Here is a 19,737-nt window from a genome sequence, read left to right as displayed (position 1 = left end):
TAACCTAGGGATTAGAGGATGAAACGACCTAAGGGAAAGACTGATGTTTCTAGGTAACTCTGAAGTGGCTTTCAGTAAATTGAACTCAAACCGATGATCTGGCTGTGCTATGTTGATGACTTGTTTGCCATTTGATCTCATGGCCCAGACACACTGAATACATTTTATGCACATCTCAACAGCCAGAATCCAATAAAATGGATTTGCTAGAAAGTGGTATGGTCACCCACTAGGATGGAAACTCCTCCATGGGCAGGTCCATCCCTTACAAGTGATGATAACATTACAGAGAGCTGTATATACTCAGCTTCAGATATGTTTCCTGCAGGCAGAAGCATATTGATTTATATTTCTGCAAGACAGCCTTGATGTTATCCACAACCATTCCATTGTAGGAATGTTTCCATTATTTCGTTTTGGTGTTATTATCTGTATTCCTATGATGAACAGTTCTGTTTTCATTAGACTTGAATTTTTTTATTTTTTGAAAATTGTAGATAGCCAGCATCCATTATTTTTCGTCTTCTGGAAAAATACCCAATATGTCATCAAATTCTACTTCCTCTAGGGCACTTGGTATATTAATTGTTTTATGTTCCTGAGGGCGAGCAGAGGTATTTATGGACCAATCTAATAAAGGGTCTTTAGAAGCATATCTCTGATCCTCTGTGCTGCACATTCCATTATTTTTTTTAATAAGAGGATTTTTATGTAGTGGGACCATTTTTGGCATATCTTCAGGAGTGAATTCATAACAATTTTTCTCTTTATAATAAATTTTGTTTAATCCTTTATCCAAGTGTGCGCAAACAAAGTTTGTGCCTGAAGATATTTTCATGCACAAACTTTGTTTGCTCACACTTGAATAAAGGGTTAAACTAAATTTATTATAGTCTAACCAAGTGCAAAATAAACTTTCAACATCTTTCTCTAAATCTGGTGTAATTTAATGATAAGGTGGTACACCGGTTTGGCAACTCATATAGGTAAATATGACCTCTCCATTGCTTCTGCCTTAGTATCACCACTTCTGGGTCTGCTTCCCACTGACAAGACCTCAATAAAGGTCAAAACCGGTTGGAAGCTTGGGTGATGAATGGCAATGCTGTAGCCTGTGAAGTTTTAACTGAGGTGCGGCTGTTGCTGTCACCCAGGGCCTGATTGGGGATAATGAATGGCAATGCTGTAGCCTGTGAAGTTAACTGAAGCACGGCTGTTGCTGTTACCCTTCCAGATGAGCAAATGAACGGCTCTGCCCAGTGGTGGGGGAGCCACGGTGTAGAGCCAACTGAGTTTCTGACTTTCTGATCCTGCAGGTCGCTCATTATTGGGTGATCTGGGGGAGTTTACGAGTTTTTAGAAGAGGTATTCCCGCACTTAAACTAAAAGAAACCGGTCTGGGTAGTCACCCCTTCCCTCAATGCATAGCATTATACATGTCCGCAAGGACATGTGCTTTGCATGGTGGGAGATACTGAGACAAGGAGTGATGAGAGCTTGGTCAACCTTTGCTCCGAGTTGCACCACCTTGCTACAGTCCTGAAGATATTTTCAGGCACAAACTTTGTTTGTTCACACTTGGATAAAGGATTAAACTAAATTTATTATAGTCTAACCAAGAGCAAAATAAACTTCAAAAATTTTTCTTTTGTTTGCTCAAAAGAGACAGCAAGAAAGTCGTATCTCTCACGGATGTTGTAGGTGCAAGATGGCAGGATTGACATCCTTGTCGATGTCTCGACTGACACTCTTTACAGCTATCTTCTCAGCGAAAGAGAGTTCAGCAGATGTTGCAGTATACTGCCTCTTCGCCTCCTAGTATGTGATATTACTCTGCTTTTAACTTTTGTATCGCTTTCATCCTTGGCGTGCTGGGTGGTCGCTCACTCACAGTTAGCGCATTTTAGTGTTTTGCTCTTCGTTTTTATTCTCATTTTCTTTACTGCTACACCAGGCACAGATGGCAGAGCCAAAGCAGGAAGACTAAGAATGACCATATTTCTGATATTTAAAGCACTTTAAGGGGTTTGGGATACAGGGTTGTACAGGGCAGTTGAGATATCCTGCTTTGACATATGTTAGTGATTTTGGTTTGTTGAAGGTAAGAATGTTTCTCATGGGAACTAGATGCCCATCCCTGTGTATCAAGATTCTTCTTATGGCTGTCACTTCTTGGTCCTTGAGTTCAATACATGTCTCTTCATTGAGAAGATCAAGGAGGTATCCCTCAGTTATTATGCCTCTAGAAAAGTTTAAAGTTTCATGAGGGTAACTGTAATCAGTATTCCCCTGATAGATGATGCATGGAGTCATTTTTCTGATTGTGCTACTATAGATGCTTCAATAAGGATATCTCTTAAATGCAGTTTCTTTAACTCTGGATGAAGAAGGGTGACAATTTCCCAAATGGACATTCACCTGTTGAGTGTAAGAAATGTTCAATCTAAGGAGTTTAGTTCAATGGCAGAGCTCCGAGTCCACTATGAGCCACAAATGGATGCCCATTCTCCAGCAAGCAATGACTCACCTTGACCCTCGTAAGCAAGCTTATCTTGCTGAAGCAGAGGCCAAAGTAGTGTGAACCTACCAGAATCCTTCCTTTCCAGATATCCATGGGTTGCACTGCAAGGTAAGAATAGGATTCCAGTGATTGCAGTCTGGTAAAGTAAAAAAGACTCAGGAGAAGTAGAGTGAAGAATAGAGGATGAAATGCAAAGAAAAAGAGGAAAAACGAAGAGCTAATACCATCACTGGGAGGTACCCTCCACCACGAACAGATGCTTCACATGGAGGGGAGTGATAAAGCTGACTATCCAGTTACTGAGTGAAAGTATACTAAATGATTATAATTTGAGGAGGCCTCGATGCAAGACATCAAATGCACTGGAAAAGTTAAGACCAACAGCAATGGCTTCTCAAAACCTCATATCCAGATGTGAATGATATAGGATAGGAGACATACCTTGGATCTAGAAGAGTGGAATTGATACTGGTGGTTGCTGATTAGCTGGTGAGTCTCAAAAGTAATGAAGTTCAATATTGATAACTGTCTCCATTATTAAAGAGAGGATGGAAATGAAGGAAATGGTTCTATAGATTCTGTGATCAGCTTGCTTCCTCCAAGTAGATAAAATAAAAATGTGCAAAAAGTAAAATGTACATTAGCAGCCACTATTGTTACCTATACCAAAATAAATGTAAGCAAAACATCAATTATCTTGATTGATGTTTTGTTTACAATTTTCTTTCATTTTCGTTTGATATTTGTTAGGACAGCAATACTTTCAATTGTTACATTTCAGTCTTCTATGGCAGTGTTTCTAACCTAACCTAACCAAACCAGCCTTCTTGGACAAAGCCTGTAACTCAATAGCCCACTTGCTCCAAAACCCCCACTCTATATCAAGTAGTTGGGATAGCATACACAACCATAATACGATATGATTTCTCAGCATACCATGACATGTTGAGATATACAGCATGTGACAAAATATTATGCATATTATAATGAAAATAAATTAATGATGTAAAAGAAATTTAATTAATAGGATTTTAATATATCATATTTCAAATTGTATTCTGAAGATTTACAAATTAAAATAAAAAAATGTTTGTTACTAATAAATTCTCCAGGTCCATTGAGAAAACCACACTGGCCCACTATGTAGTTTGCAGAAAAATAGTGGGCCAGTGTGGCTTTGAAATGCTGTTCTAAGGAACTCCATTCCTTTCCTCTCCTTGTTGAAGTTAACATACCACCTTAAATTCTGCTCACAAATTCTTGATTACTAACAATGTCGAGTTCATTTCTAATATGTTCATTTCATTCTGCCATTGATGACATCTGCTCACTCCTGAAATTTTTTATCAGAACTCAGTAGAACTCTGATTAAAAGTTTTATTTTTAACTCAACTTAATTCTCAGATCGATAAGGTAAAATTGGTTTCAACATCACTGGTGTGGTGCTATTTCGAATTTCTCCTACTTCATACAGATTTATGCAACTATCAACCAGCCATACAAGCTTTGCTTATTCAATTATCAGCTACCACATTTAATTTGTTATCTCCACAAAAAAACTGTACCAAAACATAAATATATTTTGCTTATTCCACATTGAAAATGCAGCTGATGTTCTTGCCTATTTTAACAGCTTTTCAGAACAAATTTTTTACATCACATATTAGAAATCCTGAAAAATTGTAACTGCTAGATTTAAAATGTATGACCATCTGCACAAAGTAATAAGATGGGTTGAATATTTTCAATTTCAATACCAGGTCTAATTATCCCACTTTTTTCATAAAGTGATTCACATAGAAGATAAATAACATGAGAGATAATATGCTCACTTGTTTATCATCTTTCAATACCTCTAATTTGGACAGCTGAATTACATCTTATGTATGGATTGTCTGATGCTCCATACAATGTTCTATTTACATGATATAATGTCAGGATTTTGAACAGCAAATTATTGGCAAGATTATTATATACCAAATGTATGTTTGCATAAATCTTACAAAATGAGAAAGGAAATCCTTCTATAATTATATAATCACTAAAAAACGCTCGGGCCCCCCCCTGGTGCCTACGGCACCCAAACATCCAAGTTTCTGGCTGGTAGGCCGGTTCTTTATGAACCTCACTTTAATTACTCAAAATCACAAAATGAAAATAAAATATTTACTATATAATCAGTCATGACATGTGCGTTATGCTAATTTCATTAATGAATACTAACACGTACTGTTCTAATGGTCATTATGAAGTAAAGTGGTATTAAACATGATATCAAAATTGGAGATGTTAATGTCAGCCCTTTGCTTTATGTGGACGATGTTATACTTCTAAATAAATCCGCTACAAGTCTGCAAGATTCTCTGACTAAATTGAATAACTGTTGTAATAGATATGGTATGAAGGTCAGCAATAAAAAGACAAAGACAATGAAAATAGGCAGAATCATTGAAAATGTCAACTGTATTGTGAATGGAGAACCTGTGGGACATTTCAGCTACTTAGGCATGATTTTTAGTGAAGATGGTAAATTAAATATAGAAATAAACAACAGAATCAGCAAAGCTGGTATGGTAAGGAAGTCAACCTGTGGAACATTTCAGCTACTTCGGCACAGACTGATTTGAAGGAAAATTGTAGATAGGAAGTTAGTAATGATGTAAATTTTTTCATGTAGTACTATCATATCCTGTACACTCCTTGAGGGTACATGGCAGGAATTTGATGATGATTACTTAAATGTAACATTGGATATAAATATTAAGTAAAACATTCTCCTAAGGCAGGGTGACCTTTCACCATCTGTCATCAGAGTAAACTCCACATGGTTGCTGTGCCAAATATATACAATCACTATAATTAATTTTTGATCTCCTTTTACTGAAAAAATATTGAGTTAAAAATAACACTAACTCTAGAGAGTGCCATTTTTAGCTCAAAAGACCTCAATCAGGACTTTTCAATAGTTCATAAGTGTATGAATTCACTATAACTATAACACAAATTAACTAATTATAAATAAACTTGAATTCATTAAAATTCAAGCATATCAATAAAATTTTCCAAAGTTATCAAACTACGAGCTAAAATTATCAAAGCTAATGACGTAAGCAAATTTCAAAATTTTATGCTGTAATAACTAATTATTATGTATTGTTTATTTGAATTTCTAGGGTCTTACTTCTTCCACTTTCTCTTCAAGGTCTGTCTGAAGTTCTAATACTGAAGTTGACTTCTCTTTTCTCAAAGTAAGAATTTCTCGACTTTTATGTGATATTTCCTGATTTAATGATTCCATCTCTTTAGCCAACAGTTCTTTTTCTTGTTCTGTACGTTTTAACTGATGCTGAAATTTTAATCAAAGAATGATAGATTCAATACAGTATTCTTTTACTCTTCTGCATATACTAAAATTAATTTGATTTTTCTTATTTAAAATAAATAAATTATGCTTCATAATAAAGTTACTGAATCAAAATCAAATGTTTAAACATAATCTAGTAATATTTTTGCAAATATTAATACCAATCCGAAATGATATGAATCTGATATCACTATGCAGACTTCTGTGGAGTGAGGACTAATTAGAAATGTTTTTTTCCAGTATTATCACATGAAAGATACAGATGGGATAGAATAATTTTTACTAGATGGAATAGAATTTAATAGAATCAAATTGTGCTTCACATCGTCAGGAGAAATAGATTCATAAACTAAAAAACAGGTAATACTAAGTAACATACAAAATGAAATATTTAAAAAAATAGGAAATTTAAAAAAATTTCTAATGATGTAGAATCATCAATATAAATTATTAAATGATCAACTATTTATTAAAAAATGATCAATAAAAACAAGTAGAGTGATTGATAAAAAGTATTCTATCCCAACATTTCTAACATGAACCTCTGTAGCTTCCGAAATCTGTATGAACCTCTGTAGGGAATTTTTTCACCTGGAAACTTGGGTTTTTCGTCCCCCAGAACAGGCAAACCGGCCATGTGGACACATGCATCTACAGACATACAACACACAGGAAGGCATAGGGCTAACCACCTTATCCTTGAGTTACAGATGCAAAGTCCAAGAATACTTGGAAAGGTCTGGGTGCTAAAGTGCCTGTTAGGACCACTGATAGGATAGGAAAATTTCTAATATTAATCTGAAACAGTTTGCAGACTACTATTCATATAAAATGAAAAATTCTAATGGTAAATAAATTTTTTTTCCCCCTTTGGTTAGACACAACTATAATGATTTTAAGATGAGTAAAATATTTCCATCTTAATACCAGGTTAAAATTCGGCAAAAGAAAAAGAATACTTATAAATGAAATTATGTAGGATTATCACAAATATCTTGTGTACATAGTCACTACATAAAAAGGGTACAAACAGTGACACTTTATAAGGATCTTCTACAAGCACAAAACTAGGTTGCTGTTACTGTTGTTTTGGATTACAGCCAAAGCAACTAAAGCTATAAGGACAGCATGTTAGTTTCATGTGTTATAGTTGATGTGTCTCTATTTTGGCAGGATGAAATACTCAAATTTCCAGCAGACTAGACCACCAAGTTGAGAACATCAGACTAATCCTAATATAAACAAACTTGTTAATTAACATAAATCTAAAAATATTAATTAAATATTTACTTGTTTCCAAATACATAAATATCTATTTGTGTGGCTAGTGAATCTTAATACAGTGTTTGCATTTATTAGATACTGCAGAATAGCTTGAGGTTTCATTTACCAGTTAAAACTGATGCTATCAATGCTGATCTTTAAAAAAGATTAGATCATCATGTTACTATCTAATTTATACATTTCCAATAATGGGTAATAGTATACATCAACATCTGTTTGATAAAATTGTGTGGTGTTGTTAATACCGGGGTGCTTAAGATTCAAAGCTGTATAACTGAGAGGAGACCTCCACATAGCCTTTAAAGGAATGCGGAGAACCGACCAGGGCTTCTGACATAATGTCCAATCATCACCTTCTCGTGGTGCACCCTGTTGGGTATCTACTTGGATACTGAACAAACGAGGATGGGCTGGCAATTTGGGATTTAGCCGACCAAATTGTATTCTTATTGATTAAACCAAAATAAAAAAATGATGGAACGACATGACAAAATTTCATTCCGGCTGGGGCGTCGCCCGGTTAAACAAGGCCCCCGTTGTTTTCGCCAGAGAACCAGGGCGAACAGCGAAAAGTCAGCTACTGGAACAAATCTGAAAACAAACCCCAACTCAACATCACCAGAGTTAAAGATCGGTACTATCAACATAAGAAGCCTGAATGGCAAAGAAATGGAGCTAGCTGAGGAATTAGATAAGTACCAGATCGACATAACAGGGATGACTGAAACAAAAAAGACCAAAAACTGGTGAGATCTTTCTGAGCAATAAATACAAAATGTTATATTCGGGCAATGACAAGCAAGCAAAAGAAAGAGAAGCCATAGTATTCAACACAAAATATGAGGCTAATCTTCTTGAATGGCAGTCAGTCTCAAGTAGAGTCATGTGGGCAAATATGAGAATGGGGAACTGGACAATGAGACTTATTTGTGCCTATAGTCCCACAGAAGGTTCTACTAAGGTAGAAGTGGAGGAATTTTTTGAGGCTTTAGAAAAAGCAACTGACACAATGAAAAATGAAAAGTTGGTCCTTGTTGGGGATCTAAATAGCAGAGTAGGAAATCATTGTGAGACATACAAAAACATTTTGGGAAAATTTGGAGAAAAGAGCAAATCTAATAATAATGGCAAATATCTGTTAGATTTCTGCTCAGGACATGGACTAACACCGTGTTCCAACATAAAAATGTGCACAAATTCACATGGAGAGAAGAGGCAAGGAATAAGAAAAATCTCATTGACTGTTATTGTTGATAGTGATGTTTTCTCCCTGGTGCAGGACACCAGACTGTACAGAGGATTTGAAATTGGAAGCGATCACTATTTACTCTTGAGCAGGATGAAATTGAATTTCATATTGAAAAGAATAACATGTAAGAAAGCTTTAAAGCGAATAAAAGTTGAGCAGCTCTAAGATGTGAACTGTAGACGAAAATACACAAAGATTATTGAAGAAAAAATGAAAGAGTTTGAGAACAGGAATCAAACCTTGGAGATTCGGTGGCAAACTCTGAAGAAAACACTGATTGATTCTGCCAGAGAGGCATGTGGTGAGGTTGTCTGCAACGATAAAAAAATCAGAACTCCCTGTTGGACACAGGAAGTTAAAGAGGCAGTTGAAGGAAAAGAAGAAAGCATATCAAAAGTTCCTGTCAAATAAATAAGCTTGTGCTCTTAGAGAATACAGAGACAAATGCAAGAATGCTAAACACTGTGTAAAACTAGCTAAACAAAAGTCATGGGTGGACTTTGGCAAGAATATAGAAAATAAATATCAAGAAGGTGGGAAAATATTCTGGAGGTTGTTGAAGAAGCTTAGGAATGGAGGAAAGAGATAAAGGTGACATGAAAACAGGAGAAAAAGATATCCTTGAAGTATGGAGTAATTACTTTGAAAAACTGCTAAATAAAACAAGCAGTGACGACAGCACAGTGGTAAAAAACACTGACCAGGCATGCAGTCAGGAATACATATCCATACTTGAAGTAGAAAAAGACTCTTATACCACCGTACTTCAGTACGGTAGTATAAGAGTCTTACAGTGGCTGCACTCCATAGTTCAGAAAGCCTGGACAGAGGGGACGAATTCCTGATGATTGGATAAAGCTCTCTCATAGTATCCATATATAAAAAGGGAAATAAAACTGCATGTGAGAATTACAGAGGTATTTCCCTACTGAGTGTTCCTGGCAAGATCTATGCAAGTATACTTGAGAAACGGTTGAGAAGAATTGTGGAAGGAAAGCTTGGTGAAGAACAAGCTGGATTCAGGCCAAATAGAAGCTGTCAGGATCAGATCTTCACTTAACGACAAATAGTTGAGAAAGCATGGGAATATAACAGAGATCTGTATTTAAGTTTTGTCGATTTGGAAAAGCCATATGACAAGGTGCCAATAGAGAAGCTATTCAATACGCTACAATTACATGGTGTCAATGGAGCATTATATCAAGCAATACTTTGTCTTTATTTGAGTTGTAAGTCAGCAGTTAGAATTAAAGGAAGTACAGGAAGATGGTGTGAGACAGGGATGTACATCATCCCATCTGTTATTCAATATTTATATGGATCACATTATGAAGTAAAATGACATTAAACCTTATATCAAAATTGAAGATGTTAATGACAGCTCTTTGCTTTATGCAGACGATGTTATACTTCTAAATAAATCCGCTGCAAGTCTGCAAGATTCTCTGACTAAATTGAATATGAAAGTCAGCAATAAAAAGACAAAGACAATGAAAATAGGCAGAATCATTGAAAATGTCAATTGTGTTGTAAATGGAGAACCTGTGGAACAAGTGAAACATTTCAGCTGCTTAGGCACAATTTTTACTGAAGATGATAAATTAAATATAGAAATAGACAACAGAATTAGCAAAGCTGGTATGGTAGGAAGAGTCAATTGAATAAATTCATATGGAATAAGAGAGAAATTAGTCGGAACACTAAATTAGCTGTATACAAGACAGTGTTCAAACCATTTTTAACTCTATGGATCTGAGAATTGGGTCAGAAGTAAAACACTTGACCAAAGACTAGAGACCGCAGATATGAGAGTCCTGAGAAAGAGGCGTGAACAGATGGCATCAATGGCAATATCATATTAAAAATGAGGATATTAGGAAAGAACTTGACATTGTCAGCATCCAGAATGTGTTAGCAGAGCTAATCTCAGGTGGTATGGTCACTTAAACAGAATGGGTGAAGAAAGATTAGCAAAACAAGTGTTCTCTGCTAGGTTGGCAGCAAAACGAACCAGAGGAAGACCAAGATATAGGTGGATTGATACAGTAAAAAGTGCCTTAGACGATAGAAATATAAGATCTGATAATGTTGGAGTCTTGACGAGTAACAGACTGATTTGGAGGAAAATTGTAGATAGGAAGTTAGTAATGATGTAATTTTTTTCATGTAGTACTATCATATCCTGCACACCCCCTTGAGGGTACATGTCAGGAATTTGGTGATGATGATGATTATGTTAATACCGTTAAAAATAAGTCATTAGTAATGGTGGAACGATCACAAGTAGTGCTATCATTATTAACCTGTACACAATCTGAGAGTACATATCAGGAATTTGATGATGATGATATTATATATGTTCAATAATTTTAATGACTTAACCCACCAAGATAATTAAGAATAAAGTTAATGACACTACTAGTTTCGTTGGTAAGCCAACTTCATCAGGTGTCAAAATACAAAGGTGTATACAAAAAAGACCGACAGAAACATTACACACCAACAACAGAGCTATCAAAAACTGTAGTTAAATTTAAATTGGAGTCTGCACTTCAGTTAGCTACATTTATATGCATGCGAGTGATCTCACTAGAACACCAGCACTGAACAGCAGAGCAATGCGAATTTGGCAAATTGTAGCTAAGGTTGCTATTCATGTGGGTAGAATCGAGGGTGATTTCTTTTGACTCGTTTGATTACGATGAACTTGATACATCTTTCAAGTTCATCGTAACATTTGTGAATATTAGAAGTTTGATTCCAGTCTATTTGGTGTTGGCAGCCTTCATCAGAGTTTACAGAGAACAAGACGTGGCTGGCGAGGATTCTATTATAAGAGATGTCTCTTTTGTACTCTTTGATTCCAGTCTATTTGGTGTTGGTGGCCTTCATCAGAGTTTACAGAGAACAAGACGTGGCTGGCTAGGATTCTATTATAAGAGATGTCTCTTTTGTGCTCTTCAAGACGGAGACTCCCTTAAGACTACTTAATTAAGACCCGTAGTTGAAGGCATCGACTCACCCACATACAACTTATCTAAATATCTTGCCTCTTCCTTAAAAACCTCACAGGTAAATCCTCTTCTTACATCAAGAATTCAGCTGACTTTGTTTCCAAGATCAAAAACCTCAAACTGAACAAATCAGACATGATGGCAAGCTTCAACATAGTTTCGCTTTTCACCAATGCATACCAATCCAAGATGTTCTCACTCTTCTCAAGAACAAATTATCAAAGAAATTCTTCACTTTACTTACTCACTGTGTTGACTCAGGCAACTTCAGATTCGAAGACAAGATCTGCAAACAAAACACCAGACTAGCCATGGGTAGTCCACTTTCTCTGGTGCTAGCAAACATATTTCTCGAAGACTTGGAAGAAAAAGCAATTTTTTCGGCCACACTGAAACCTAAAATCTGGCTCTGTTATACTGACAATGTTTTTCTTATATGGGAACACGGCCCAGATAACCTCAAAGTTTTCTTGAATTTTCTAAATAACATTTAATAACAACAACAAATTCACCTCTGAGATAGAAGTTAACAATTGTCTTTCTTTTTTAGACATAAAGCTAACCAGGAGTAATGATAATATTAAAATTTCAATCTTCAGAAAAACATCACATACAGATAGATACCTTCACGCGTCCTCTCACCACTACTCCTGCGCATCAGGCCAGATCCTTATTATCAGATGATGAAGAGTTTCAAGATGAACTTAATTTCCTCAAAAGGACCTTTATTAATAATGGTTTTGCTCCAAAATGTATTGAGAAACTTCTTTTTCACTCATCAACAACTTAATGAAGATTCTACTATCCACAGAGCTTACATCTCCTTGCCTTACATTAGTTCCCTCTCCCCCCAACCTGGCCAGATTTTAAAACAGTTCAACATCAAAACTGCTTTTCTACTTTACCTAACTCCGATCTATCCTTAGTCAACCTAAAGAAAAACATTACCATCTTCAGTTCTCAGGAGTATACAGAATTATTTATAGTTGTGGTAAACCTTACTATGGAAAAACTGTTAAATCAATCCTTCTCCGTCTTGAAGAGCACAAAAGAGACCTCTTATAATAGAATCCTAGCCAGCGCCCTTGCCAGCCACGTCTTGTTCTCTGTAAATGCTGATGAAGGCTGCCAACACCAAATAGACTGGAATCAAACTTCTAATATTCACAAATGTTATGATGAACATGAAAGACGTATCCTGGAGTCAAAAGAAATCGCCCTTGATTCTACCCACATGAATAGCAACCTTAGCTACAATTTGCCAGATTCGCATAGCTCTGCTGTTCAGTGCTGGTATTCTCGCGAGATCACTCGCATGTGTATAAATGTAGCTAGAACTGAAGCATGGACTCCAATTTAAACTTAACTACAGTTTTTGATAGTTCTGTTGTTGTTAGTGTTCAATGTTTCTGTCAGTCTTTTTTTTTCCCTTTATATTTTGACACCTGATGAAGTTGGCTTACCAACAAAACTAGTAGTGTCCTTATTAAACTTTATTCTTAATTATCTCAGTGGTTTAAGTCATTAAAATTATTAAACATGTTCTTAAACCGAGTCAATATGCATACAAATATATATATATATATCACGGAATGAAGGGACTGCATTTAAAAGCTGACTGAAATAGCACCAAAAGAAAATTAATTCAAGAGAAAGTCAATCAGCTGAACAAAGAGACTATGATTACATGTCAATCATCACAACAATTTCAATATAATTAAATAGGAAAGATATGCATTTAAAACCTGAAAATAATAATAATTTCATTTAAAATCATTTAGAAAATTTATCATACATAATAAATTAAGTACATTTCATAATAGCATTCTTGTATAGTGAGTGAGTGATAAATATCAAAGCTAAATATATTTACTCAAATATAACTCACACTTTTTTTCTCAAAATTAAAGTTAAAAAATCGTGGTGCGAGATATATGCGGGGATTTTCTGAAACTGAAGTTTTCAAGAAAAAAACTGAAAATGGGCATGCCTCATCAAGAATCTCCTATTCGTTATTGCTACTTCTTGCCTCAAGAGTGGTTTCTTTGTGTGCATCGTCATAGTAATCTACTCAAATAGTGTCATCTTCTTTCCCATTATTTCAAGCAAAATTTACCAGTAATTTACAAGACTTGAGATACATAATGAACAATCCTTTCACGAATGACTAATGAGAAGTGAAAGAAGGGGACGAAACAAATGGTTGGCCAGTAGAGACAGAGCAGCTATGAAGACATGCATATGATTGGTGCCTTATTAACAAAAGATTGCGCTACCCAAAGAACAAAGGCAAGTTGACAATTGTTGAGTTGGGATGCTAATTCTCTGCAACCGAATACCATAATATCTGCAATTGCCATAACATTCACTATATATTTCTTAGTTTTAACACATTTGTAATGGGGTGGTATTTTGCTTGTTTATTGTTTCGGAATAACTTCTCATTAGTGTTTGTGTACCAGTTCTGCGTTGCGATGGCGGGCTCAACTAACACAAAGTTTCAACCATTCGGGTTGAATTTTATTGCTGCTTGTTTGCGTGCAGCTCCCGCGTCGAATTGGCCCGTGGACTCACACACACATTATATGATACGTTAGTTCAATTCGGCAGTAGAAGTTTATTTGAAGTTAGCCTTTGTGATCTGTCTTAATGATGTTAAATTGTAATGGATTGCGATTATAGGAACTCCAATCTTATCATGGTTTAACATACTTAACCCAATGAAAAGGAAAATAAATACATGTGTTTGTCTCTAAGTATTATAATACAGCTTTGTAAATATGTTAAATGTCTCAAACTTAAGAAAGAAGAGTAGTTATCTAGTATTTCAACAAAAGACCACTCACTAGTTTGTGTAAATAACAGTGGAAATGTAAATACTTAATATTTGTTACAGCCATAAGTATTAAGAGTTGTTGAATGACTTGCACAAATTTCTAAAGGGGATGTAAATCCAAAGGTCACGAAGAAGTAATGCGAGGGGGGAGCGGTTTGCCACGAGCAATCGCATACCGACCGTGCATGAGAAGGGTAGCAGAGAAAGGTGGGCGCTGAGACGTCGACACACATGAAAGCGCTAGGTGGACATCGCAGAGTGCGAGAACGACCGAGATAGAAGGTGAAATAAAAGGGTCAAGAAGCCCCACCCCCTGCACGAGGCTTTTTGTTCCTGATCTCCTGGTGTTGTGAACTGGAGAAGGGTGGCAGTGCCTCCACTCCAGAGGTTTTGATCGAGGCATCGGCAGAAACTTGAGGTCCGTAGTCCCGTGGAGCTAGAATAGGCCTGGCCGTCCTCAGAAGGAAGGGTCACGAGCCCGTTATGCAGAGATTGTAAAAGTTCACCGATAGCATGGAGAGTCATGTGAGTGCTTAAAGCCAGAGAGGAATCTATGGAAAATTCGATCAAGGAGAAGCAGATTCCTGAAGATCAATTAATGTGATGAATGTTCAAGATAAGATAAGTAGAATTTATTAATTTTGTTAGCTATGGATGAAAGGATTTGTGCCACGTTGTGATTCAGAGGAAAGAGCATTAACAGTATCATAAAGAACTGAACTGTCATGATCTTGAGATAAATACTGTAAATTTACTGTCTCCTTACACAACTGAGGACGGGCTGCTATCAGTGGCCAGTACGCTGAATGTCTCAAATGAAGAAAGACCTCACTTGGACTGGGCTGTGTTCCAGCAATTCAGAATGGGGGTGAGACAAGAGCTGAAAAAACAGCCTTCGGCAAAGGAATATCCAACTTGGAGCAGTGTTATCAAGCTGTGAAAGAAAAAGAGCAGATGCCTGGGGATATTCATCCTGCAACTGCTACTGGCCTTGTGAACATCATTGAAGGAGGACACAGCTCAGCAAAACATCAAGAACCAGAAAAAGAATACAAGGAGAGGAAGGATAAATCCAGAAATAAAAAATGGAAGCGAAGGAGATGATGTTGAGACAGTAAATAGAGTAGCAGAAGACACTCCTGACTTATGTGATATTAGAGACATAATCAAACAGGAAGTGGAAAGTCTTCAATAACCTGTTATGAACTGACTGGATGAAGTAATGAGTAAGTTGGGAGCAATATCTATGAGGACCCCAGAACCATCGAGTACCACAATTGAGGAAACCAGGAAACTGATTCATGAAGAAGTTAACAGGTTAACAGGTTACAAAAGCCCTTATTTGATCAACTGTGTGCAGTCATGCTGAGACTAGGAGCACTAACCTCCCAGAACATCTTAGAGCCGCCATCAAATCTGAGGAGAAATAATAACCAGAATGAAACAAGGGAACCACCAAGATGTTACAATTGTAACAAGATTGGTCATCTTGCTCGCAATTGCTTCATCGATAGAAGGCGACCTGACAACAGTTACTATGAGGAACAAAGGTCACAGGTATATGCTAATAAGACATGGAACAGAGATCAAAGACGCAGGGAGAAATCACATGGAATGACAGTAGAGGGAAGTGTATGTGGATACCGTTGTAAGGCCATAATGGACACTGGCTCTCAGTCCTCAATAATTTCTGAAGACTACTTCATGTTACTGGAGCCCCATATAAGAAACAAAGTTAATGCCTACGAAAGTCCATGAAAATATCTGGAGTTACACCTTCCACAACTCTGATGACAAAATCCGGAAGGGTGTACCTGCCTGAATTCAGACTGAGTGTTTGTAACGAGTTTCTGGTCTTGTCCAGAACGTCTCTCCCACTCAAACTGATTTTAGGCGATGATTTCCTGAGGAGGTGCAGCTTCAGGGAAATACATCTCCTTGGTAGGAGGCGAATCCTTCAAGAAGGTTACATAGCACACTCTCACAAGAGAGGATGGGGTTTGTCCATAAATATACCCCAGAGACGTAATGAAAGGACACAGATCAACAACTTGATTACCATACCAACATGTGATGACTCAAAACTGAAGGGACCCTCCTTGTCTAAAGAGACAGGCTCCCAAGAGCACCATGTGTCTTTGACTGAAGGGACCTCAGAGATGGTTACTAACAATGTCGAGAACCCATTCCCCACCAAAATTCAACCTGATGTGGTGAAAGTGAACTATGTCCACATTAGGAAAGAGAGGAGAGTATCAAGAAAATCAAGGCTTAGTACTGGCAGCACCAGTAATAATGGAGACAACCTTAAACACACACTGAAAAATTTTAAGCAAACCGTTCGCAGTACAAAAGAGGAAATTCTGGAAAAGGAAGCCTAAGCTCGGATGAACCTCAATATGTTACCAAGGATGAATGCAGGTGGAACTAGAGCAAATAATAAAAGGGAGTCAGGAGAAAGGGATCACCATCATGACAATGTGCTGGGTAGGACCAAATGCCTAAGGTTCAACAGGCAGTTTTTTTAGCAGCCTCAAACAAACACTGCATTTTAAAAAGGAAAGCCTTTCACAATACGAAAAAGGGGAAACGAAAAATGAGCTATTACATGAGACCTCCCCCCTTAGAACAGAAAGGAGGAACACTTGAAAAGGAAAATTTTAATTGGAAGGGGGGGGGGGACCTATGTTAAATTGTGATGGATTGTGATTTTAGGAACTCCAATCTTATCACGGTTTAACATACATAACCCAATGAAAAGGAGAATAAATACATGTGTTAGTCTCTAAGTATTATAATACAGTTTTGCAAATATGTTAAATGTCTCAAACTTAAGAAAGAAGAGTAGTTATCTAGTATTTCAACAAAAGACCACTCACTAGTTTGTGTAAATAACAGTGGAAATGTAAATACTTAATATTTGTCAGAGCCATAAATATTAAGAGTTGTTGAATGACTTACACAAATTTCTAAAGGGGATGTAAATCCAAAGGTCATGAAGCAGTAATGTGAGGGGGAGCAGTTTGCCACGAGCAATCGCATACCGACCGTGCATGAGAAGGGTAGCAGAGAAAGGTGGACTCTGTGACGTCAACCCACATGAAAGCGCTACGTGGACATCGCAGAGTGCAAGAATCGCCGCGATAGAAGGTGAAATAAAAGAGTCAAGAACCCGCACACGAGGCTTTTTGTTCTGGAACTAGAATAGGCTGGGCCTATTCTAGCTCCACGGGACTACGGACCTCAAGTTTCTGCCGATGTCTCGATCAAAACCTCTGGAGTGGTAGCGCCACCAACTGGAGAAGGGTGGTGGCGCTACCACTCCAGAGGTTTTGATCGAGACATCGGCAGAAACTTGAGGTCCGTAGTCCCGTGGAGCTAGAATAGGCCCAGCCGTCCCCAGAAGGAAGGGTCACGAGCACATAATGCAGAGATCGTAAAAGTTCACCGATAGCATGGAGAGGCATGTGCGTGCTTAAAGCCAGAGAGGAATCTATGGAAAATTCGATCAAGGAGAAGCAGATTCCTGAAGATCAATTAATGTGATGAACGTTCAAGATAAGTAGAATTTATTAATTTCGTTAGCTATGGATGAAACGATTTGTACCGCATTGTGATTCAGAGGAAAGAACATTAATAGTATCATAAATAACTGAACTGTGGTGATCTTGAGATAAATACCGTAAATTTACTGTCTCCTTACAGAAATGAATTATAATACGTGTTTATAGAGTGTTATGATAAAATTCAGAGTGAAGAGTGATATTAATAACAAATTGTAACAGACATTGATGCTACTATTTAGAGTGGTCTGGTTGTAACTGGATTGGAATAATTATTGCTGTGAATATCAATACCTAGTTAGAGTGCTTGTTTGTTGATAGTATTGATATTGCTAATATAAAAATAATCAGTTTGAGTATATGTATGTTGTTAGAGTGTCTTAATGTTAACCTAATTAATCAGTTTAACATTAAAAGTAAATCAGGAACTCTCTTAGAAGGAGAACTAAAATAACATGTACTGTATATATATATATATAATTATAGTGTTCAATAAACCTTGCTTTTGAATCCAATTAAGACTGTCTGTAATTTGGAATCTGATGCACCTCTTATAAAACTTAATACGAACCTAGGCGGGAAATTAGAAAGAAGGGATTTTGGCCATGTCTGCAAGGTCAAGGTATCACTTAAGTACAATCCAGAGATCGCTTCTCGATTCATATAGTTTTTTTAATCTAAAAGCCCTAAGTGGTGCAGCAATGAAAAACAAATTTCTTAGTGCTTTATGAGAGGTTGATCTCAGATACTCCGGTATTGGTTCGACCGTGAGGCAATTTCATTGTTATTCAGAAGTACCACATGATACCTGAAAAAGAGTCTCACGAGTATTTGTATAATAGACTAAAAAGTACGTATATTAGAAGAAAGTCGACACAATAATGACATTGAAAATTTCAAATGCAATCAAACAAACTCTTATTTCATGTAATTAAAAAATTGGACAATGGTTTTTAGTTAGATACTGTGTTTGCCGGTGCAACATGTGGTTTTGCTTGAGTCTATACAGCATAGTTTCTGTGGAAGGGGGACATGTATTCATTAGTTAGTGCCGTTTTTATCCCAGTTGTCTCTAATGGCACCATTTGTTGAGAAATATAATATATTACAAATGTCATCATCAAATTCCTACCATGTACCCTCAAGGGGTGTATAGGATATGATAGTACTACATGAAAAAAATTACATCATTACTAGCTCCCTATCCAATTTTCCTCAAAATCAGTCTGTTATTTATCAAGACTCCAATATTATCAGATCTTATATTTCTATCGTCTAAGGCACTTTGTACCATATCAATCCACCTATATAGTGGTCTTCCTCTGGGTCGTTTTGCTGCCAACCTGGCAGAGAACACTTGTTTTGCTAATCTTTCCTCACCCATTCAGTTTAAGTGACCATACCACCTGAGATTAGCTCTGCTAACGCATTCCTGGATGCTGACAATGTCAAGTTCTTTCTTAATATCCTCGTTTTTAATATGATATTGCCACTGATTCCATCTGTTCATGCCTCTAGTCATTCTCAGGACTCTCATATCTGCAGTCTCTAGTCTTTGGTCAAGTGTTTTACTTCTGACCCAGCTCTCAGATCCATAAGTTAAAACTGGTTTGAACACTGTCTTGTATACAGCTAATTTAGTGTTCCGACTAATTTCTCTCTTATTCCATATGAATTTATTCAATTGACTTCCCACCATACCAGCTTTGCTGACTCTGTTGTCTATTTCTATATTGAATTTGCCATCTTCACTAAAAAGTGTGCCTAAGTAGCTGAAATGTTTTTTACTTGTTTCACAGGTTCTCCATTCACAACGCAGTTGACATTGTCAATGATTCTGCCTATTTTCACTGTCTTTGTCTTTTTATTGCTGACTTTCATACCATATCTATTACAACAGTTATTC

The 19,737-nt window shown here is 36.8% G+C and overlaps 1 protein-coding gene across 3 annotated transcripts in view; it reads right to left on the bottom strand.

Annotated features, from left to right (window-relative positions):
• Positions 1-19,737, bottom strand: part of LOC150106811 (nucleoprotein TPR-like) — an 826,699-nt gene that overhangs the window by 686,332 nt on the left and 120,630 nt on the right. For all 3 annotated transcript variants that reach the window (XM_090393327.1, XM_090393328.1, XM_090393329.1), the window contains exon 6: positions 5,703-5,867. In XM_090393327.1, coding sequence (XP_090249453.1) covers positions 5,703-5,867 — 165 coding nt within the window. The remainder of the gene's footprint in view (positions 1-5,702; positions 5,868-19,737) is intronic.

This window comes from Typopeltis vanoorti, chromosome 5 (genome assembly GCF_054136105.1).
Source record: "Typopeltis vanoorti isolate ZY-2024b chromosome 5, IOZ_Tvanoo_1.0, whole genome shotgun sequence".
Lineage (NCBI taxonomy): Eukaryota > Metazoa > Arthropoda > Arachnida > Uropygi > Thelyphonidae > Typopeltis > Typopeltis vanoorti.
The sequence above is the reverse complement of the archived record's forward strand: the minus strand, read 5'-3'. Positions and strand labels throughout refer to the sequence as shown.